Genomic DNA, 22,406 nt, shown 5'->3' on the forward strand with positions numbered 1-22,406 from the left:
AGATTTATTACTTAAATCCTGCTGCTTTACAGGTAGATTGTGATAAGTTGAATTCTCCTTAATATTCAACAGGAATGCCTTTATAAAGTTTGTGTTCCAAACACATAAATCTCTGTGCTGTGTGACCTGCTCTGTGAGGATCAGATCATATTGTCAGCTCACGTCTGCTGCTACCTTCCCTTGCTCTGCAGTGAAGTGTGGCTTATAGCTTTGGGAAACCAGCAGAAATGAGATACAGACCCAGGTCTGCATATCAGCATTTCTACCAGCACAATGCCTATAGAAACCTCTCTCTCCTCAGCCTCCTTGGGATATTGCTCAAGCCTCTGTGCTGTGAACTATTCAGTCTGTGAACAGTGAAATGGAAACCTTTCAGTATGTCACAATGTATGCACGTCCTCGGGACTTCAGCCCCACAAAGCTGGCCTTAGCATTGTAAAAAAACTGACAGTAACCAATCCTCTGAAATGTCATTTCTCAGTTTCACGTTTCTGTGAGAATGAAAATCAGTACCAGTATTATCCCAGTGGGCGAAACCTAAAATGTGTTAGCTGTGAGTGGGCATGCCAGCCAGCAGATGTCTGAATACCTGATACAGACAGCAGTCTTCTGGCTGCCCAGAGGGACCAATCATCTTCAGCAGCCTGTCAACTTATTATGCTGAATATTCCTCCTGCCTGGTAAATACAAACCATATGTAGCAGAACCAGGTGTAAATACAGGAAAAAGTGTTACTTGAAAAAAAAAAAATAAGGATCAGACACTGGAAAACACTGTTAATCAAGCATACACTGAATTTTACTAGAATAAACTTTTATTTCATTTTCAGTGTAATTTCAGTGTAGCTGTTTTATTACTGTTAAATTACTGAATGATTCTAGCATGATGTTTTAGTAGGTAACGTGTAAAATATATTAATTAATTAATTTAATCTTTTATCTTAAAACAGTGCTATAGTTTGCTCTGAGCAGACTGTAGCCTCCACACCCTTCTGACTTCTTTTTCTGCTGTGTCCAGCTCCCTGAACACACTGACATCCCTCATCTGTTGAAAGCACTGCAACAATCTCTGGAAAACAGTCACCGGGATGCTGAAGTTGAGGTGCGGGTAGGTCACTTTAGCAGCCAAATCCCTTGTGTTGCTGGACACAATACCTGCAAAACAAGAAATACGCTTAAAAACCAGACATACATCAGAGCAGTCAGATACAGTGTGTACAAATGCTGTGCTTTTGAGTTGAGGTTTTTCATGGTCATTGTGTGCCCCCCACTGTCCAAAACAAGCACATGACTGTCGAGCTACAAAGCAGGGATCTCCTACCCAGTAGCTCTCCTGAGTGCTTTTGCACCACAGCACCCCCGCTGGCCCCTGCCTGTACTGCACAGGTAGTCTGGAGCATCACAGGCTGGTGTTTCACATTAATGGCTTTGGAGAGGACGCCGCAGGTCAAAGACGGGCCGCATTTCCGACCCAACGCACCGTATCCTACCACAATTACAGATTCACCTGAGGGCAGAGAAACAGAACTGCACCTGATCTTCTTTAGCTTTGAATATGATGTGAAGATGTTACTATTTAATAATAGTACTAACTAATTAAAGCAAACCTAGATTAAAACTCTGTGACATCTGTGGGACCACAGCTTCCGGGACAGGGACTCGAAGTTCCACCAAGGCCAGATCATAGGGAGAAGATGATTTTGTAGAAAACAGGACATCTCCCACGATGTCATAGACTCTGAAAAAGAATCAGCAGAACACAGAGACATTCATAAACTTACACTTTCTGTTGTTTGTGTTTAACAGATCTGATTTTTTAGATGTAGTCCCTTCATGCACAGAGCATATAGCTAGGCAAGTGGCTCAGAATAAATGAGTGTGCTGTCACCTGTCCCTGTGATGGAACTTCAGGGTGACTGTAGACTTCCCATTAACAACATGCCGGCAAGTCACAACCAGCTGTGGGCTGACAACAACCCCTGAGCCCCAGAACTGTCCACTGTCCACAAAGCACACTGTGGGGTATTTAACAGGTCTTGACTCATAAGCAGTGGAGGACATGTTGAGGCCTGCCTCTGCAGGATGGAGCCACATGTCTCTGAGTGGGTCTTGTGTGCTCATGCAGCTGATAATATTCCTGAAGATCAAATGGACAGAGCAGACCAGAGTCAGACCTATCCACTCATTTGCCTTCCAGCCAAATGGAGACACAACCAGCCCAATAAGATGCACATCTGCAGCTTTCACCACAAACAGCCCTCCACCCTCTGTGCCTGGTAGGCAGCGGGCATCAGTGAGGATGACAGCGTTGTCCTCTCCGGCAAGGTTACTAACGATGCCTCTGCTGAGGGTGCTGCTGAAGAGATCTAAGCACAGGGAGCCAAAAGGTGAGCCACATGCAACAACTGGGCAGCCCTTCTGGAGAGATGAGCTGCTCTGCCAGGGGATGGTCCCTGAATCTGAGCTGCTGTCCACCAACCCTGGCGCCTTCAGGACGGCAAACCAGCTGAGGAACTGGGCATCTCTAACCAGCTCCTCGTCCTCTTCATCACCATGAAAACGCCACTGTTCAGCCTCTTGGAAAACAGCCTGGAAAGCCTCGTTGAACTCCACGCAGTTCACCAGCATCAGCAACTCAGCTGCAACTTCCTGTGGTCGTGTTGTTTTGTGTCTGTGGCGTGTGGAAGAGGACTTGCGTGGGCTCTGGTTGGTGTCCAAATCGCGCTGAGAGTAAAAGCTGACGCGGATTTTAAGTTGGTCGCTGAAGCTGTGTGGTGAGAGGAACCCGTGTTCCGCTGAGAGGGGCTCTCTGTCGGTAATAAAGCGTGAAAAGGGGAGACCGGTGCATATAATAGTCCCAGACTGAGGGTGGACGATGACTCCGCTACAGCTGACGGGTTTCTTAGCCGAAAATACCTTTGACAGTTTAACCACACAGCAACACCTTTCCACCTCTTTTAAATCCATGCTAGGTAGCAGCGCTGAGCTCTATGTTGGGTAGTAAAGTAAGGACACACGAAGTCGAAAAAGCAGCAAATTAGGAATACCTGTTGACCACGCGTAAGAAATTAAACAATAGTATTCCTCATAGAAGTGTTTCACAACTTCAATTCTGCTTCACTTCCTGGTTCTGTGTCATGGATGCACACGATTGGTCAGAATGCTAAGACTTGCGACTCCTAGCCAATGAGAAACCAGAAAGACGGAAGGTGGTACGTGGTATGTCCCAGTTTTATTTACCTTTTGTAACACCGCCTACCATCCACTTGTTTCAATATTTCCCGTTAGAATATCTTACACTTTGAAACACTATACAGTATTATGGAATGTTGATGATGTCATACCACTTGTAAACTTATTTAACAATACTGTATAATTAAAAAAATGCCAGTGACAGTGACTTCAAGAATTGTCAAAAATATTTATTTGTGCTAACATTTCACACATCACATCCAATAAAAATATGGCCTACCTTTCTGTAACACATACATTATTTCAAATCTCAATGTGGCATAAGGCAAGCCTATTTTATGGCAAAATAAATAAGATCCTTTACATCAAGTACTAAATGATATGGCAAGGTCATTTCATGCATGTTATGCATTGAATATTTTTAAGCACCATCGGAGTACTCTCATAATATCACTGCGTGGTTTGAGCAGAAATTAATCACAAAGTACTCTAATCATTTCACAACAATTACCTTCCATAACACTTCGACATCCCCTCTGCAGATATTTGTTTACATCACCCGGCTTTGCTCATGCAGTCAATAATTTAAGTGTTGCAGAAAGTTGGTTAATGCACGTGTGGTCACATTTGTAGTATTTGTGTAGTTGTAAACCTTTCATGGATTCAAAAAGCAGAGAATCAGGAAGGCTGTTGGTATCCTTAGAGGTAGCAGGCTACTAAAGATGTGTTGAAAAAAATGATATCATTTGTATTTGTTCCAACAAAGACATCCTCAATGGAGGAGGAGCAACCCGGGGCTCTGAAAAGTTATTCAAATTGACCTTCACTGTAAGTCAACACCAGCAGCCAAAAATAAACCTGGGTTAATAAAACTGGTTCACAGCAATGTGTTCTATACCACACAGACAGAATCCCCTACATGCTTTAAATAACTATAGACATTCTTATCCACATTCAGTCTGGACCATACAGAGTGATGATTCATAACTTACACTAGCTGTGTAACATACTACAAAACACCTCTTAAAATATACTTCTTACTGGCAGTCAAAGTCTTACATGAACTATATTTCATTAAATATCTGTCTTTTGCAGGTAGTTTTGTGTGGAACATGTCTTTGTGTGCACAAGCAGCATGATAAATAAGGCTAATAAAAGAACAAGCATCAGTCAATATACTGGGAGAGCCAGCGGAAACCGTCTCCATATCCCTGCCTCTTCAACACACTACACATGAAAACCTCCATCGGTCTCAAATTCAGCTCCTTCAGTGACACTGTGCCCTGAAGAGGAGAAAAAAAAGCACAGGTAATGGACAGTAGAGCTGACATAGTTCACTAGCACATGCCTTCCAATCGGCTCACTGTGGCATCCTTCTGTTACCTTGTGCTGCGAAACAGCAGGTAATTAACAAGATTTACATGAATGAATGACAAATTTGCATGACACAGATAAACTGCCAAATGTTTCTCAATAGTGCACTGCTGCCCCCCGCGCTCATTGTATTTGTCATGAGCAGTGGTTATTTACGCACAGTTTCCCTCATCAGAAATTCAAGCAGAGTAAGATACTACTGTGCAAAGCTTTGTGTGTAGGTCAGTGTGGCCTTGGATCTGTTGTTATGCAGTGAAAATGTCTGAGGAGGACCAGGTGTCATGCACCCAGACGGAGGTGAAAACATTATACAAATACAAAAAAAATCCTAACACAAACATTTAATCCATCTTTACCTTTCCTGTTGTATGCCCATGAAGACCAAATATGCCTCTGAGTGCATCCTCACTGATGGCCTCTGGACGGTCTATCTTATTCCCCAGGATGAGAACTGGGATGTTTGCAATGGTTTCATCTGTTAACAGAGCCTAAACATGACAAGTGTAAGATGCTTGAACAGATTGGCAATGCCTAGTATGCTGATATAATAAGGAAAATAATATAATTTACTTACATCGAGTTCAACTTTAGCCTCTAGTAATCGCTCATGATCAGCACAATCCACCAAGTAGACTATACCATTAATAGCCGGGAAGTAATTCTTCCAGATCCTTCGTGCTGTTGTTGTTGTTGCAATAGAATCAGTATTTCTGTGACACACACACATTGTAAATGCATCAGTACAACATTCTAACTCCCACCTTGTGTATGACCTCCAAGATCAAATGTTGTGAAGGTCATTCCAGCTATGGTCAGTTCTTCAGATGCTAAAGAGAAGAAAAGAAAAGCTCTGAGATTAAAACTAGAAACACAAAGCTGTTCAGTGATTTCTGAACATATTACTAAACGTACTTGGGTATAGCGTTGGCACGTGCTGTCCCAGTCTGTCATCTCTGAGCATGTGCAGGAGTGTTGTTTTCCCGGCATTGTCTAATCCGAGGAAAATCAGCTTGCCGGTCTTCTTGTACAACCCTGATGACAGAAAGAAATACAATGGATGGAAGTCTATTATACACAGAAGGAAAAGGAGGGCAAAGATGAGGACTGGGACCTCCCGCAGTCCTCAAGAGTCCACCATCAATCAAGCAGTTTGACTTGTGTGTCAGTACCATTACAAAGTTAATTTGAACTGCATTTCATCACTTCCATAATTCATGCTAATGTATGCTTCCATAATGCTGTCTTTTGCTAATGAAAACATTTGCAAACAAGCTAACCTTGCTCGCTAGCTGTAACATTGCTACACTGACAAAGTCATTTATAAACAATGAGCTAGCCAACATATCAGATAAGCACTGGGAGTACTGGGGAACATTTTTTTACATAAAAAAACTGGCAACTGTGCTGGATGTGAGCATAAACATCATGTCCTTGTGAAATTAAGGTTGATTTTTTTAAATCATATTCAAAACAACAAACAAAACAAAAGTCATTTGTTTACACTGTGGCAATTAATAAAACAATTAACACATGTAAATCAAAATATCTGGAACATTTAAAAGCACATGACTTTTCATAGAGACCATGTAAAAAAACAGTATAAATGAGCTTTGTACCGTTTCATTTGATCAGAATTATTTCTATGGCCTTGTCAATGCAAAAACAGACTACTGTTCAGACTAAATTACTTTTACTATTTTCAGTTATCTGTAGCACAGGTTTAAACATATACACACTGATCTGTGACAAGCTGTATGTTAAACTGAAATGCTAAACTACCTAATAGCTGCAAAACGCTGCTGAAGCCTCTGTAGATCCAGTCAAGTATAAAAGACATTTTGCTTGACTCCCTGAAACAGAAAAAAAATATTATTTATGACATAAAAGGAAGAAGAACACAGTGATGTATAGAAGCTGTATCAGCCAGCATCTGTCACACATGATGCAATAAATGAAAACGGAGAACAGAAATCAACATGCTATTGCAAAAGGACATGTTACAGGATCTAGCACTGAGGCTCATTGTTGATCATTATTCCTGGTGCTGGATTACTCTGTGGTATGTGTAAGCTCTCTGTAATCACACAGGTTTTGACACATAAAGCAGCTGAACTAGGCAACACAGAGGCTGCTGGTTTGAAGGCTGTCTCGCTCAGAAACACAGATCTACCTCTGACTATTTTTACGACAAGTTGTGGCAACGACACTTGATCTTGGTGGTCACCCCCGGCTCCTCTCCCACTCTCTCACTGACACACAAACACCTGTCACTCTCTGTGAACATAGTGTGCCTGTTGCAGTGTACAGTGAAGCCTCTAGTGATTAGAGCTTTGAGAAATTACACAATTTATGCAGTGAGGTCACCTGTAAGCACTAAATTCTTTATATAAAGCACAACAACCCCTGCTCCTGTAAGTTTTTCAAAGACTTTCAAAAAAGTTTCTAGTTTTGTTAAAACTTCTTAATCAAGAACTCCAGAACAAACGTCATGCGTCAAATCACACAGCATTAATTAACACAATTAAACTGGCCAATAACTCTAAACTAAGCTCATCAAAAACGACTGTTCCAGTGATTTCACCATTACTGCCACAGTTCGCCTTGTCGCATGTAGCGGCGGTGATAACGACAACTGCCACAGTAAACAAGCTTAGTCAACACCACAAGCGCGCGCACGCCTAAATTAGTTACTGTTAATGAGAAGAGTTAGAGCAGCGGACATAAGTAAAAACTAGAAAGTGAACAGCTGAAATCATCACTTCGCCATGTTACCTGACGGGCTCCTGATGTGAACTCCTCTTACGTTTGATCCGAGCCTGTCCCGTTCACTGACGCCGAGCCCGCAGGTTTGACAGATAACCGGAAGTACGTCACCAGAGTGACGAAAAAGCGCGAGGGGCAAATATGGCAAACAATAAACTTTAAAGTTAAAGAAAAGTTTGTTTTATTTATTAAGTAAACTAGAGCAAATTAACTATCAGTAAAAATCGAATAATGAGTAGCAATAATAATGTATTTTAATAATCACTAAATTTTTTTAGTTGCTAAGAAGTTTTTTTTTTTTTACAAGTTTCACTGTCGAAGTACTAACTGTTAACAAGAAATACACTTTCAGATACGACAGTAAAAACCCTCATTGCGGTGTGTACTTATGCAAAACAAAAATATCCATAAAAGAAGAGTAATGAAAAGCAATGAACACCAGGTGGCAGCATAGGAATTGAAGAGGTTCATTCTAAAGGATGTAAAATCTTTTTTAAGAGTCATTTAATTTGTAAACTCACACCTTGATTAAAATTTGACCAGGGAAACTTTATTAAAGCAGTTCATGTTCATACAGGGCACAAGTATCTACTAGGCACAGTACCTGTATTTTTCTGGCAGCACATCTCCACTGAGATCTTTGTTAAATAAGTGAAAATCCATTGGTCAAGACATGAGCACACGAGGACTTGTTTCTCTACACAGTATTTAACCACTAACTGTCATTCTACATGCAGACGGCGACCGAGACTCTACCATCCTATCATCCCATTGGTTCCTAATGTAATTTCATTTTCAAGTATTCCTGTGAGAGGTGAGCCTTTCTCTTCTCTTCTTCAGCTCCTGGATTACTTCCTCTCGTAGTAGAACCATTGATCAACTGCAAATAAGAGCACTAGTCTTAGCAGAGATTCAATAACCTGGTCACTGAGAAAAATCCTTTATAAAAGGTTACCTGATGAGGGGATGGCCTCTTCTTTACCACATGGGCAGGTCTAAACATAGAGAGAAACATCAGTTGAAAAACAAGGGTTGAAAATCAGTTATTTTATGTTGCATAATAAACAAAACATTCCTTACCCCTCCGACAACAGCGCTAGCCTCGTCTGCAGAGCAGCAGAATGGGCTGTCACTGGCCGACACACACGTGTTTTTGCTGTTTTGTTTTAAATTAAGACATTTATATTTAAATGCAGTTGCTTATGATCAAGAAATTAGTAAACATTAATGTTACACTTAAAGGGCAAGAGAGAGGCTGTGTTTACCAGTTCAATTCACCAGCACTGGATTGCTGGGAGATGAGGGCTTTCCAGAAGTTGTGAGTGCTCTTGATGACTTCAATGGCAAAGTCCTGAAAAATAAAAACAGACTTGAGGCAACTTTCCTAAAACAGTGCAAGGCTACTCTAACATAAGGCTACTCTTCATCCATTTGAACTAAAAACAGTGATTTATTGAGACCTTGTCTTTGAACTCCTCATTGAAAGCGAACTGGTTCTCTGGTTTCCCATCTGGCACTTTGTACCTCCTGAACCAGTCCACTGTGGCCTCCAGGTAACCAGGCTTCAGGCGCTTGACATCACTGATGTCTGAACACAGATAAAGTCATTTTATGATGGGACTAAGGCAGCACTGCAGAACAAGTAGAAAGTCAAACAGAAAAAAAGTGGTTTCCGCCTTATGTCCGTATGGCTGTAAAATGAAGTATGAATGATTTGCTTGGAATTTTATTCTGACATCAAACTAATTTTAAGTGTCACCATAGTCCAGGCACTGATTGATGGTTAGCATGTTGGCTAATTTTCACAGACAGATATGAGATCACAGAGGTTGTAATTGGAACAAATGACCATCCAGTGCACTCATATGTAACACGTAGCTATGTGTATAAAAGACATGACTTAAAAAGTGGTGCTTACTGTTGAACTGGTTGGCTTCAGGGTCCTCTACATTGATTGCAATCACTTTCCAATCAGTCTCCCCCTCATCGATCATGGCCAGGATCCCAAGCACCTTCACTTTGATTACCTCCCCACGTGAACACACCTAGTGACAGTTTGTGTTTCAGTCTCCATAGACACATCGCACTGCCACGTCATCAGCCAATGCCCTACCTTACTCCCGATTTCACAGACGTCAATGGGATCATTGTCACCACAGCAGCCAGTGTCTCCATCTTTATGTGCTGGATCTTCCCACGTCTAAAAAATATCAGCAAGGTTTAATGAACTACAAAAAAAAACTTGAAAAGATCACCATTGCATAAGTGACAAACAATCTGCTGACCTGAGGAATGGCTCCATAGTTCCATATGTAGCCTTTATGAGGGAAAACATTGGCAACAAACCGCAGCTTGCCTTTCTTCACGTCTTGCTTTATTGGGTTTAAGAGATCTTTTGTAGCAATCTGAAAAACATATTGTAGTGCTGTTAGACACAATGTATGATAGAAGGTGTGATCAAAATAGATAAATGAGAATCTCACCTCCATTTTTGCATTTGTCCATCTTGGCACTTCGGCAACCATATGAAAGATGTTCTGTGAAAAAAATCATGTTTACTTAAGCAACATGCTTTAATCAGTCATTACTAAGTTACTGCTCAGGTGAACCCACAAATGAGATTAAGCTGTTTCATAAAGATAAGATAATAGTGAACTACAGTCGTAAGAGATATTGACACAGCACTGGGAAAATAGAGAGTAAAGGCCATTCCACAAATAGACTATGACCTCACCATAATGGAGAGTATACTGACAGCAGCTCAAATGGTATATTCAGTGCAGTACAACTGAATGGAGTTAATCAGAGAGAGCAAAGATAAACAGTGGTCAGTTTTCTGAGCAAAGGTGACAGGTGCTTCCTTACCTGACCCTCGTCAGCATATATGGGTATGTCATGGAATGGTGAGATGTACTTTCCTTCAGCGTTCTCTGTAATGCAAAGTCAGGTGTAACAATTAGGAAAAATAATATATCAGTTCAATGGCTAGTTTTATGGTATATCATCTTCAAAAAGGCAATGACTTGCATAAGGACTGAGGGCTTATTCTGACAGATCATCGCCTTATAGTTATAAACACTATCGTGGAGCAACCCAGACGTATTTCATGATAATATTCTCCCAGTTAAAATACAGCAATATTTGTTTAAACGGCAATAACAGCTGGCGTGTAAATGCATCATTAAATTGCAGAGGGCGTTGTCCCTCTAACTGCAAGCTTTTATGATTTAATGTTAATCCAACGTGTTAAATCTCGCTGTGAGATTTCCCAAAATAACAAACTTCCCTTGGCAGGTTCAACTCAAAACACTGGAGTGTGTTACTGTGTACCTCATTTACAAGTTACCAAGCAGTAAAACCGGTAGGACTCGTAGCTCTAACTTTAACAAGACTTAAAGCATGTCCACACAATTTCCGAGCAACTATGTAGTCCCAGTGAAGAGACACTAATCACTCCTATTACTGATATTACTGAAATTATGAAACCAACAAGCAAGAATAAACGAATTGATGATGACACGTGGGAGGTTGCCCCTCGGTGACTGGGGAGTCCACAAAGTCGCAAACAATGACACAACTTTACTACTGCTATTCATTCTCTACTTACTGAAGAAGAGGCGATAGTTTAGGGAGTTCGGGTTTCCCCTCTCTTCTACTGTGAAGCTCATGTTTAAAAAGCAGGTTTGTGTTGCTGTCTGGACCTGGGATGGAGGATGGCGGCGGAAGTAGACGTCGGCGCTGGGTGGGTGGAGTCTTTTTTAGAGAGGAGCGATCCAGAGGGCATAACGCATGCGCACATGAATGATGCTTTCACGGAATATCATAAATATTACTATTAGCCGCTGTAAGTATTTAACTTAATGCCAGGGCAGATTTAGAGCCCTTCCGGTTGAATTATGTTTATTTATTGATTAATTGTGATTTTGTTATCCCGATACTACTACCTGAATGCTGCCAACCTTAACAGTTTTCTAGCTGTAAAAGAAACTGAACACTTCTTGAACATTTCTGTGCTAGATGGTCTACGGTCTGGAACAATATAAAAAATTTACCAGAAGCACTTGAAGGGAGCTTTGAATCGGTGGACTTTTGTATGAAGCTTGAAAAATATATAAATGTATGTGAAAATTCAACAATTACTTTAACTTCTTTATTAATTAAAGTGGATACTAACCTGAGAATTAGTAGATTTAGAATTAGTATAATGTTATTCCTTCATTTAAACTAATATGGTATAATTTTAATATTTTGTCCAGTTTAAACTACAAGGCTGTTGTAGTTCTACAAATACACAAAAATCATACATCATACATTTTTAATAGAATCTTGTAACGTTGTAAAACTGTCACCGTCAGTACGTTCCTGTGACCTCACATCCGCCCGCAGCGTGTCGTGCTTCCTGCCTTGCTGAGGGAGGGGACGGTGCTGACGGCTGGGAGGACGAAAGGAGAGACAAGAAAGCTTTTGGGAAGCTATAAGAGAGTGGGGAACGGCCCGGGTTTCCACCGTCCGTCGGGAAATAAACACCCCGGTTTTCTGTAGCTGCTGGATTTGTCACCAAATCGGCGCTGAAAATGTCGACCAGTCGTCAGTTTAGCGAGAGCAGGGCCATCCCGACCAGGACGGTGTTGATCAACGACACAACGCAGCTACCTCATGACTATTGTACCACCCCCGGAGGCACTTTATTCTCTACCACTCCCGGAGGTAAAGGGATGCCCACGCTGTTATCATATTTGTAAAGAAAAAATGACGGTGACATGGCTTTGTGTGGTGTTTGTGCTCTCGGCTAGGCTTTAACTGTTCCGTCGGTGTGTCCTCTGCTGCCTTGTCATCCTGTTCAAAACAAAAACAAAGCTAAGCCCCGCCCACACGCTCTCTAGCTGCTGCCTGATTGGCTGCTTTGCAGCGCAGAGATTCTGATGAATGTATTGTTGTCGTTTACACCGTTTAAAGAAGGTGAGGATGGTTTGCTTGACTGTCATGGCGGTCAGGAAATTTGCTAATCAGCATCAGATTGACAGTCAGCTGTTGGATTCATTATAGTCAATGTAGAGGCCAGATCAAGGAAGCACAATACATCTTGCAGGCTGTGCGTGATGTTGTACGACCATATCATTATCAGAATACTGTAGAAGCAACAACAATCTGTGCATTTTCCTCTGATTTCAGATCAGGTCATAAACCTTGCTTAATTGAATTGGACTCCAATAACAAAATGAATAAAACAATATTTTTTGCTGCAAAATTGGTAGTCAAAGAGGTTGGCTTTAAGTTTATGTTGTTCTTATTATTAGAGGTGAGGTTTCTGGGAAAATGGTGATGACACACGTAGCAAGACAAGAAGTGAAACTAAATTTGATAAGACCTCATTTACAGCAGACATTTTTATCTATCACAAAGGAGATAAAAGTTATTGCTGCATTGCATGGCAATAACTGAGCCATGGTAACGGTAATTCATTGATTGTTGATCTACCCGTATTTTAATGAATTAATTCAATGTCTGCAATACTATTTATAACTACAGAAAAAGAAAGAAATTGGGGTCAGTTTAAACTTTGGACATTTTGCTTCCAAACGTGTCATGCCTAAAAAGACAAAAAGAAGGAATGCTCCAACTTCAAAGCAAGCACTGTCAATCAAATAGTTCTGATGTGGATTATGTTTTTTGGGTCAGTAACCTCTTGTATCTGCCACAGCATGCTGGTGTTTGTAGGAATGTATTTTGCTAAATATTTTTTTTCTATGATGCTCTCAGACAGGTGGACATGAATATAGGCCCTGGATGAAAGCTGGCCTATAAGTCACAGCACCCATATTTCTTTACTGATACAGTAATGAGTAATTAATGTTTGTCCTGTTGTAGGAACCCGGATTATCTATGACCGGAAGTTCCTGTTGGACAGGCGTAATTCTCCCATTGCCCAGACTCCCCCGGCCCACCTGCCTGTCATCCCTGGAGTGACCAGCCAAAATATCTTGAGTGAGAACCAGAAGAATGAAGCCAACAACCACATCAACAACCATGATGGCAAGCCTGCAACCGGTAAGAGAAGCAGCATGGAATCAGTCAGTCAAACTCAGCCTTTTACACACATTTCTTCTCACACTGTCATTTGTTCTGCTTTCAAGGTGATGATGCCCAGTTTGAAATGGACATCTAACAGACTGGAAACACACCAGCACAAGAAAATGACCTGGCATCATGTGTGCCAGTGGCTTGGCTTGTAGAAACCAATGTCGTGAGCCCTCATGGCAGCCATCTTCTTTAGCTCTTTGTCTCACTGCTGGGTGTAATTATGTGTGTAAACCATGGGGATTCAGTATATCATACATACAGGTACAGTGTGACCAACTCTGGAAACTACTGTAGGTAATTTGCATAGATTTCCATGGTTACCAGTCGCAATACAAATCAACAAGTACACAACCAGGGAATGGGCTTGAACATTACAACTGTCCAATTACAGCTTTCTGTGAGTCAGGATTTGAACAGAGCACGTCCGTAAAATATTCCAAGGTAATTGGGGAGAAGGTGGTAATTTATAAAACTGGCCTTAGAATCAGTCAAACGCTTTGATTTTCATCACCGTTTTTGGTTTTGAGGACACTTGTAAGCATGTTATTTAAGTGATTTTTTTTTCTTTCCTGTTTGGTTTACTTGAAAAACTCCACAATCTATTATCAGTTGGACCGTTATATTTCCAGCGATGGTATGTAAAGTGATGCCGTGTAGTTTCTATTTTCCTAAACAGGTGATTACATGCCATTCCAAGATTTTCCTTAAAATAACAGAACATAAGCATGTGCAAAGTTTGCAATTTTCAGGGGAAAACATTTTTTAAAAATGGATTTTAGGCTGTTTTCTAATTATCAGATGATTGTATTACCCTATGCTATGTAAAAACTGATTTTAATTTCACTCTATTTTAACAAAATAAGGCCACTGAATTTATCACTATAGTGGCCAATGAATTTCAATTACACATTTCCAATCTGCCAAGTAAAATCACTTTAACTTATTTATATTGGCAGGACCTTTGTGTATTTAATAAACCTAAGCAGGAGATGATACTTTGCATCACACCTGCTAGATGGTTTGGAATTTCCGAACACAGACAACACTTAAAATGCAGAAAATGGTTATTGATATACCAATGTTAATTTTTAGGTGATACAAGCAGATTTTGAAAAACTTGAAATAATCCAGATGTTTTATACGCATTTTATTTTTAATACAGTTTCTTAGTATTGAGGGTATTTGTTTGGACGCTGTCAAGCTTCAGGGTTTGTTAGAAGTGTCAAGAAACCAGGAACCATTGTTTGCATCAGGCTTGAAAGAAGCTGTTCCTTAACTTTACAAATCTGTCCCCAGTGCCCTTACGCCATGCTACATTACCTATTCTTTTCATGCGTCATGTTCGCCCATGCCTTACTCCAGTGTTTCCCAACCTTTATTGAGCCACGGCACATATTTTACATGTAAAAAATGTCACGGCACGGCAAACACACTGACGGCACCGAGGTAAGGTAGCGGTCACACCGTCAGACTAGACAATGAATGACACAAACGTCTGTTCACTTATCTAACTCTAAGAGGTATTTAATTGTAATTATGGTACTGGTATAGACGAACTAAGACAAATTATTTACTTTAAATGAATAATAATTTTCAGACCAATGAAGTAAAATCGCATAATTACACCTGATGTGCACACTAGTGTGCCATGGCACACTGGTTGGGAAACACTGCCTTACTCTACATAAAATGCAGTAACTAAAACTAGGTTCCTTGTCATCAATTTGTACTTTCCAACAGATGTTTATTTTTTCACTGCAACACTGAACAGTTAACGTCATACTTGGGAGACAAACAAAACAGATACTTTTTATGTTTTTGTTTACTACATAATTTTCTTCCACTATAGCAGCTAGAAAGTTGAGGGTGTACATGTTGCTGTGGGATACTGAAGTTCAGACGACAATGTGGTAAAGAGGCCCACATACTCATTTGGTCCCAGTAAAGTTTTTTTTTACACCACAATCATAGTCTTGTCAAGTAGCAGCTCTAAACATGGTAAATGAATCACCATGAAGTTCCTGTTTTTTTTTTCTGTATGACTGGAACCATTGAATGATGTCTATCAAGATTTATTTAGTTTTTCTCTTTTGGCTTTGTAATTAACTCTGGCCTTGTTTGGTGACACATACACAGAGGGGGTTGTATTTTGCATTGCACATTTTTGGTGATACAGGTCCAGCATTATAAGTCAGATAGCAGATTTATTTCAAATCCGTTTAGTTTGACAATGAGGGCTTAACATACTGTGTTGAAAGAGATTTGAAACAAACTTACTGTAAACCTCTTTTCTGATTTCAAGTAACTTTATTTTAAATGAAACTCCAATGCCAGTGGACACTGTTGCTGCAAGATCAATAAAATCCTGTAACAAAGAAAACAAAATCTGGTGTTTGTCATTCATTGAACTTTCCTGTCTGCAACACAGATTTATTCTCTGCAAGATTGTGGAATACTGTTTCCACATCTGAAATATCTCAGGTATTTGAAACGTCAACAATAGCGTAACAAAACTGGGTATGAAGGCTTGACCATACTTAAAAGATAGATGATGGCATCACCCACTAGTTTGCAAACTCGCATTCTGACACCTTGGTTTTCTTACTTCTGGGCACCTGGGACTTTATACCATTATTTGAATTCACCATTCAACTTTCCAGTCAAGCTGCAGCCACCATATCTTACCCAAAGTGCCTTTAGTTTTTCCACTGAAACGGAAACTGAGTGACCCTGTGGAAAACAACAGTTAATATTCTAGGTTTTTTAATGCCAGAGGGGAAAGGCTGTGACAGCTAGGGAAAGGCTGCCCTCTAGTGGTCAAATCATCAACGGGGGCTTCACTGGTTTGCAGGTAAAATAGCATAATATATTGTAAATAAAACAAATCAGTTCAAATCACTTTACCTTCCTAAATTGACTATGTTTTGTGAGTTATATAGGTTTAAAAGTTTAAGATTTTGCCTTAGACCTAAACAATTCTCCCTGAGAAAAATCCAGTTGTACAGAGAAGGCGCTGAACAATAGATTATGTAAGATAAGGCAGAACACCAGAAAACATGAATTAGTAAAAATAGTTAAAGGACTATATCACCAAAGATGTAATTTACTGGTGAGGCAGCATGTTTAGTCCTGTTTCTGTCATAATTCGGTAGACATTACAGACCTTAATGTGGAAGAACTCTGCAGTGTGTGTGTGTGCTGTATATATTATTGCATTAATAATAAACCTTTAAGGCAGCTCTTCCTTTATTAGAACCTGTCTTGCACAGCGTCTCATAATTTGCATGGCAGAATAATGGAAATGGGGCTTAGTAGCAATATTCTTTCAACTGGGTCCCCAAGTGGGATGATCCTTACCTAAATACAGGGACAGATTAGGCAGATTATAAAGAAATCTTAATGAGATTATCCAAACTGTAAAACCAGGATAAATTAACCTAACCTCGTATATTAACCTAAATGAATACTCATCACAACATGAGGAACACTGATACAGCCCAGTACAACATGTCTGTCATTGTGCTTCGTTATTATTAGAGCGTTGTGACAGTTGAGTTGTAGTTCTCTTGGAGGTGGTTGGTGCACAGGGAAAATCATACATTTCCTAATATGTTGTATAACTGTCAACGAATGTATTACCTAAAATGTAAAAGCTGTGTAAAAGTAGAAAACATGGCACATCTGTTGTTTATAATGTCACAACTATCCCTAAAAAGTGCTCATACTCTTGAAGTGATTGGGCGAAGTGGAACATTAACTTCTTCTTGCAGATATCTCTGAGTCTAGAGCTACACAGTGACCTGTGGGTCAGCCCTGTGGCCTGTCCATCTTGAGCAATCTGTTGACTTTGACTAAAGCTATCCACTTAAAATAAATACATACAATCAACCTCTGTTCAGCCTGCCTATCAACAACATAACCCTGCAACTTAATATGTTGTTGTCCACTGCAAGGTATGATGTAGGCCTATCTGTTCTGTGTGTGCTCCTCTTTCTCTGTTTCTGTCATCCTAAGAAGAATGATTTCTCCCTGCTCCTAATGAAGGCTGTGACCGGGTTTCTGCTATGCAATTAAAAGTGAATTAAATTGCATTATAACAATTAAATTGCCTAATTATCTTTACATTGTGCTTTAAATCAATAATGAAAAAAATGTGCATATTAATCAGAATTACTTTATTTTATTTATCCCCGAGGGGAAATTCTTGAAATTCTTAATCTAACTACTGTTCATTTTCTGGTTAAAAAGCTATATTACTTTTACCACTCATAAAATGAACAACTAGACAATAGCTCTACTACAGGATGATAGTAAACATATGGCAGTATATTGTTCCATTGATAAGGTCGCGTAACATTTAACACATCACACGCTCATCAACAGTAGCTAATCTATAAAAGCTATTGGAAGCTACAGCTCAAAAGAATATAAAACTAATTCAGAAATGTGACAAAGAGCTGCCACTCACATGTAGGAAAGCAGGAGACCCAGGTGACTGACACGGACACGCTCCGCCCCGCTGGAAGCCCGAGGAGGAGGATGTCGGAATGACGAACGGCTGCACTCTGCACTGTACGCTCACTTTATTCACTAAACCCTTGGTGCGAGGATTTCACATCGATTATTTTGTTGTTTTTTTTCTCAGTTTAAGGTCTTGTAACGTGTGTTGCGGGACCTCCCTTTTCATTCGGTGCTCCGTATCATCAGTTGGTCGCTGTTGACACTGATAGTGCAACTAACGGGCTCAGAGATACAGTAGCTTCGGGCTATTTTTAACGTCGACGTGGAAATACTTCACGGAAAAGAAGTTTAACCTCAGTATTATTGGCGTGTTTCAGCTCCCTCGTTGTAGCACAACTGTGTGGTACCAAACACACTGTGGACGATACATCTTTGAAGTTGTGTACGGCTACGAGCTAGCCGTAACTTCATCAGTGCATTAGTCCATGTTTTGAAAGTGAAAGGCAGGTACCTCAACTCCCTTTACAACATGATGTTTATTACAAGGCTACAAACAAGAGAACCGCTGGCTGACACAACACAGAGGCTATAAACACATGTTTACAGCATAATTCAGGTAAGTGCCACCCTATTGTACACGTGTTATCTTATATAAGTCCTGTTCTGACTGTGGTAATATGTAAACAATGTAATGTGTTGCATTCACTTGTCTGTGTGATAAGTACATGGTGAGTCTCACACATATGTAATAAAGCTGTCTTTGGTCTTCGTCGGTGCTACTCAGTGAGACAGCAGAAGCCATGTTTTCTGACATCACCCCCCACAGTCATAACATGCCCTGTTCAGATTGACTGTGCCAAGCATGTGAATGGCTTTTATGTAACAAGCATAGGACGTGTTTTTATAACATAAGAGAGCAGATACATTACTGTATGCAGACAAAAGTTCACATTTAACCAGGGTTTGTAAAACATGCAAGGAAGCCTCACATATTCATATTTTTATGTCACAACTGAAGTTGCTGTCAGTCAAGTCTGTACCATGATGTGTGTGTATTTTAGGTAGTGACCTCTTACAGCCCAGACAGTGTAAAGTACCATGGCATCAGCGTGCCAGTACACATTAGGATAAGGTGTGACCAATTGCCCTTAGTGTAAGTGACATGGACACTCCTTCGGTTTCCCCGGTGTTGGGGTGGAGTTGCACGCTCACACACATGCAAGCATGCAAATCCATGGGTGTATTCCTCAGACACCTGTTGGCAAGGGTCCTGGGGTGCCACCTTGGCGGAGGGTGTGTTTACAGTCTGATTCCACCCAACAACAGCTGAATGTCTACACGGTGCACCTGCCTGCTGACCACCCAGACTGCTGTCCTGTACGCGAAGACTGTGTGTGTCTTATGTTGTCTGCCATTCTTGACATGTGTCGTCAGGGTAGTGCTCTTGTGCATAGTCGTCATTCCAAGACCCTTTAGTGCCCATGATGGGTAACCTTGAGGCTGATGGAATGTTACAGTGTGATCTTTACTGCCTGAGAAGTATGGGGTCAATGCCACAAAGCACAGACTGCAAGCATCAGGAAAGGTGCATCCACTGAAAGTGTTGTACTGCAATATATTTTTATCATTTATGTATTGACTTGACCCAAAATCTGTTAAGGTCAGTTCTGCTACTAGATTTAGAACTATCTTATAGTCATTATTATTATTATCTTATGTCATTATAGTTTTTGCACATGTTTGTGGTGTGGCACTTGATTTGACTTTGACTTTCTCTGATCCTCCTTGCCCTCTTCTCTCTCTGTATGTGGTCTATCATTAGAGCTATACTTAGCCACGCTTATCAGTACTGGCATTCCCTTAGTAACACCACAGGTGTTTAAAAGCCTGGAATAGCTCAGTACATAGTAAAGTGCAGACGCATGATTTACAGATGCAGGAACAAAAATGCCCTTCAAAGATTAGGTAGAATATCATTGAGGTAGTTGAGGTGGAAGGTGATGTGTCTTATTTTTTAAAATCTACTGTTACATCAGAATGTAGGTTGAATTTTTTTTCTTGTGTTTCTTGTATCATTTCATGAGATTTAATGCCTCGGAGTGCTTTGTGTGTGGAAGAGCCCCTCTGTTGTTTTGATCTGAATAGTGTGTTTACACAGCTGTCATTATGGACACAGTAAAGGGTAGTGGCAGCAGATGTGTGTCATTACTGGTTGGATGATGGCATATTGTCAAGTTATTGACTTAACATAGTAGATTTTCTGTTTCACATTGGGCATTTGTGCTTGTCATGTTTGGAAACACACTACAAGATGATTGCCAATAGTTATTTTAGGTGTTTTCATAAGTAAGTATGATTGGGAAGCTACAGGGGTAATATTGTAAAAAATACAATCAAATGTCTTTCCATATTTGTTGTCTGCTGGTGTAAAACTATGTAGGGCTTATCTGTTTATGGGCATACACTGTATTGCTCTGCTTCATCCAGCCCCTTTCTCCTTAAGACCTTTAAGTCTTTCCTTGAATAATCCTTTGAAGCTTTGAGTCATGAGGTATACTGTAGAGGCTTTGCACATGTGCTGGTTTGGAGTGCTCTGTCATGAGGCTGAACATTCTGGCGAGTCATTATAAATTACCATGTGGGGCCTGCTGTAATTTCCAAGCTTAGAAAGGTGTTATTCTCAGATATAATGGCTTGTTTTCAGAGCAGTGCCCATTAACAAAAGGTGTTTTGTACTCACTCATCTGAACCAGTTTCAGTTGGCACATTTCCTCTCGTTAGTCACTCAGAACTGCCATATCATTGCCACTTTATAACTCAGCCAGAATCACTTTTAATTAACAGGTTTTTAGATCTTTTGACACACCTTTGACATGCATTATGAGACTGCAGTAGCATTTTACTCACTGGTGTTCAAAGGCAGAATGCTCTCCCAAAGGTCAGTCTGTGCAGTCACCTATTCAGACTTAAATGATATTCAAATGCCGCATTTGCCTGACAGGCTTAACGGCTGCATCGTCTAACATTAGTTGATAATAGAGTTCACTGTGTTGCCATGCCTTTATGTGTTCAAAGCAATTTAAATAACAGGGTCACAGACAGGTGTCTTGGCAGGTTATCCTAGAAGGCTCCTGAGGTGAATAGAAACTATTATCCTAGGCACTCTTTCATGTAGCCCCCTGCCAAGCCCATCTCTTGACCTTATAGTTTCAGAGCCTGTGAAAAAAGGGACACAAAGGCCTGACATTTGATGACTGTTAACTACCAAGTGTGGCCTGAGTTGATGTGAAAATTCCTTGTTCTCGCTGGTCTCATGTGAAACTGTATAATATGTGCAGCCTGAGGAAATGGTGTTAAGATACAGCCTTAAAGTGGAAAAGATGGAGGGAAAGAGACAGGAAAGAGGGAAGTGGGGCAATTGACCTAGGAGGGAAGCTGACCTGACGCCGCTGTATTGTTCATACACAGAGGAAAATTCACCAGGGACATGATCTTTTTAAAGCTTTGACCATGTTTTATATTCACAGCATCTGCTGTGTGTCATGGAATACATTATTTTATAGATGTCACATCTTCTATTTGTCAGTGTTTTTCATCTCAGGTGGCAGTACAGAGTAGGAGTTTGCATAGGCTATATAAAAACAAATGACCAACATGCAGCACAGTAGATAAGCAGAGCATATTTCAAATGAGCTCACATAACTGTTGATACAGAAGCGAGTGGAATTAAGATCAAGAGGTTCCTAATATTGAACTCTGTTACAGTTAAGTCATCTGTCATTGCACCTGTTTACTTTATGATTTAAAAAAGGGAAACACTACCACAATATATGTTTCCTAAAGATGATGTTTTGATTTGTTTCTGACTATGCATTGACTGCACAATTTTAACAGATCAGAACATATGCTGCTGCAACAACACAGTTTCTTCCTCTGTGCAGCCATTTCAGGTGGGAGACATTCTTATCTTAGCATAAATACACTATGTTTCTCTGTGCTATAGTTAGGTATATGGTAAGTGATCTCAGGCTTTTGCTTGATCACTGGCAGGGTGGGGTTCATTCATGGTCATCATGTTACAACAGGATGTGCTCTTTATATATTATGTGCTCTTGTTGTTGATTATAATGTTTGTCATTTGGATAATTTGGGTTAAAGTAAAAAGGTTTATTTTCATATGTTGAATCAATTGATTTCTAATAAGAGAGAAGAAGCCTGCTTGTTTTGCTGCTCTCACAGATAAGTAATGCCCCACTTAATAGGTTCACAAGCTCTCAGCCACATCAGAACAAGACCAAGCTCAGCTCAGTAGTCAAGAACTGAGAGAAAGATTAGAAATGGTAAAGAAAATCAAGTAATTTGGAGACCAAACAGTTAGTCCAAAGCTTGGAATTGGATATTGTAGACAGGACAAGAATGGAGTGTTTTCCAAAACACATAGATAAACCGAAGATTTACATTTGAATTTCAATCATCTGTTTTGTCTTTGTCACTAATCTGTTAACGTAGCATGTGTTCTTATATGAGAAATTCCAA

At 40.2% G+C, this 22,406-nt stretch overlaps 5 protein-coding genes across 7 annotated transcripts in view; 2 read left to right on the forward strand and 3 right to left on the reverse strand.

The window, feature by feature from the left end:
* Positions 1 to 847: 847 nt before the first annotated feature.
* On the reverse strand, positions 848 to 3,285 carry tysnd1 (trypsin like peroxisomal matrix peptidase 1). The gene is made up of 4 exons (XM_028423744.1): positions 1,888 to 3,285; positions 1,607 to 1,737; positions 1,321 to 1,506; positions 848 to 1,154 (listed from the first exon to the last, which is right to left on the reverse strand). The coding sequence occupies exons 1-4, from the start codon at positions 2,964 to 2,966 to the stop codon at positions 952 to 954; spliced, it is 1,599 nt and encodes a 532-aa protein (XP_028279545.1). The 5' UTR covers positions 2,967 to 3,285; the 3' UTR covers positions 848 to 951.
* Positions 3,286 to 3,400: 115 nt separating this feature from the next.
* sar1ab (secretion associated, Ras related GTPase 1Ab) lies at positions 3,401 to 7,462 on the reverse strand. Its single transcript, XM_028423745.1, has 7 exons — positions 7,338 to 7,462; positions 6,345 to 6,415; positions 5,478 to 5,597; positions 5,327 to 5,392; positions 5,140 to 5,243; positions 4,922 to 5,053; positions 3,401 to 4,474 (listed from the first exon to the last, which is right to left on the reverse strand). Exons 2-7 carry the CDS (start codon positions 6,400 to 6,402, stop codon positions 4,358 to 4,360), a joined length of 597 nt encoding a protein of 198 aa, XP_028279546.1. The 5' UTR covers positions 6,403 to 6,415; positions 7,338 to 7,462; the 3' UTR covers positions 3,401 to 4,357.
* A 394-nt stretch (positions 7,463 to 7,856) lies between these two features.
* Positions 7,857 to 11,066, reverse strand: ppa1b (inorganic pyrophosphatase 1b). Its single transcript, XM_028423108.1, has 11 exons — positions 10,936 to 11,066; positions 10,194 to 10,258; positions 9,812 to 9,865; positions 9,614 to 9,733; positions 9,442 to 9,528; positions 9,247 to 9,373; positions 8,789 to 8,916; positions 8,594 to 8,679; positions 8,409 to 8,484; positions 8,284 to 8,323; positions 7,857 to 8,208 (listed from the first exon to the last, which is right to left on the reverse strand). The coding sequence occupies exons 1-11, from the start codon at positions 10,994 to 10,996 to the stop codon at positions 8,177 to 8,179; spliced, it is 876 nt and encodes a 291-aa protein (XP_028278909.1). The 5' UTR covers positions 10,997 to 11,066; the 3' UTR covers positions 7,857 to 8,176.
* A 651-nt stretch (positions 11,067 to 11,717) lies between these two features.
* On the forward strand, positions 11,718 to 15,794 carry eif4ebp2 (eukaryotic translation initiation factor 4E binding protein 2). The gene is made up of 3 exons (XM_028423109.1): positions 11,718 to 12,035; positions 13,197 to 13,376; positions 13,463 to 15,794. The coding sequence occupies exons 1-3, from the start codon at positions 11,903 to 11,905 to the stop codon at positions 13,492 to 13,494; spliced, it is 345 nt and encodes a 114-aa protein (XP_028278910.1). The 5' UTR covers positions 11,718 to 11,902; the 3' UTR covers positions 13,495 to 15,794.
* Positions 15,795 to 17,934: 2,140 nt separating this feature from the next.
* ccser2a (coiled-coil serine-rich protein 2a) overlaps positions 17,935 to 22,406 on the forward strand; it is a 42,946-nt gene continuing 38,474 nt past the window's right edge. For all 3 annotated transcript variants that reach the window (XM_028422920.1, XM_028422923.1, XM_028422922.1), the window contains exon 1: positions 17,935 to 18,486. The gene's annotated coding sequence lies outside the window, so the exon portion shown is untranslated. The remainder of the gene's footprint in view (positions 18,487 to 22,406) is intronic.

Source organism: Parambassis ranga, chromosome 15 (assembly GCF_900634625.1).
Source record: "Parambassis ranga chromosome 15, fParRan2.1, whole genome shotgun sequence".
Classification (NCBI taxonomy): domain Eukaryota; kingdom Metazoa; phylum Chordata; class Actinopteri; family Ambassidae; genus Parambassis; species Parambassis ranga.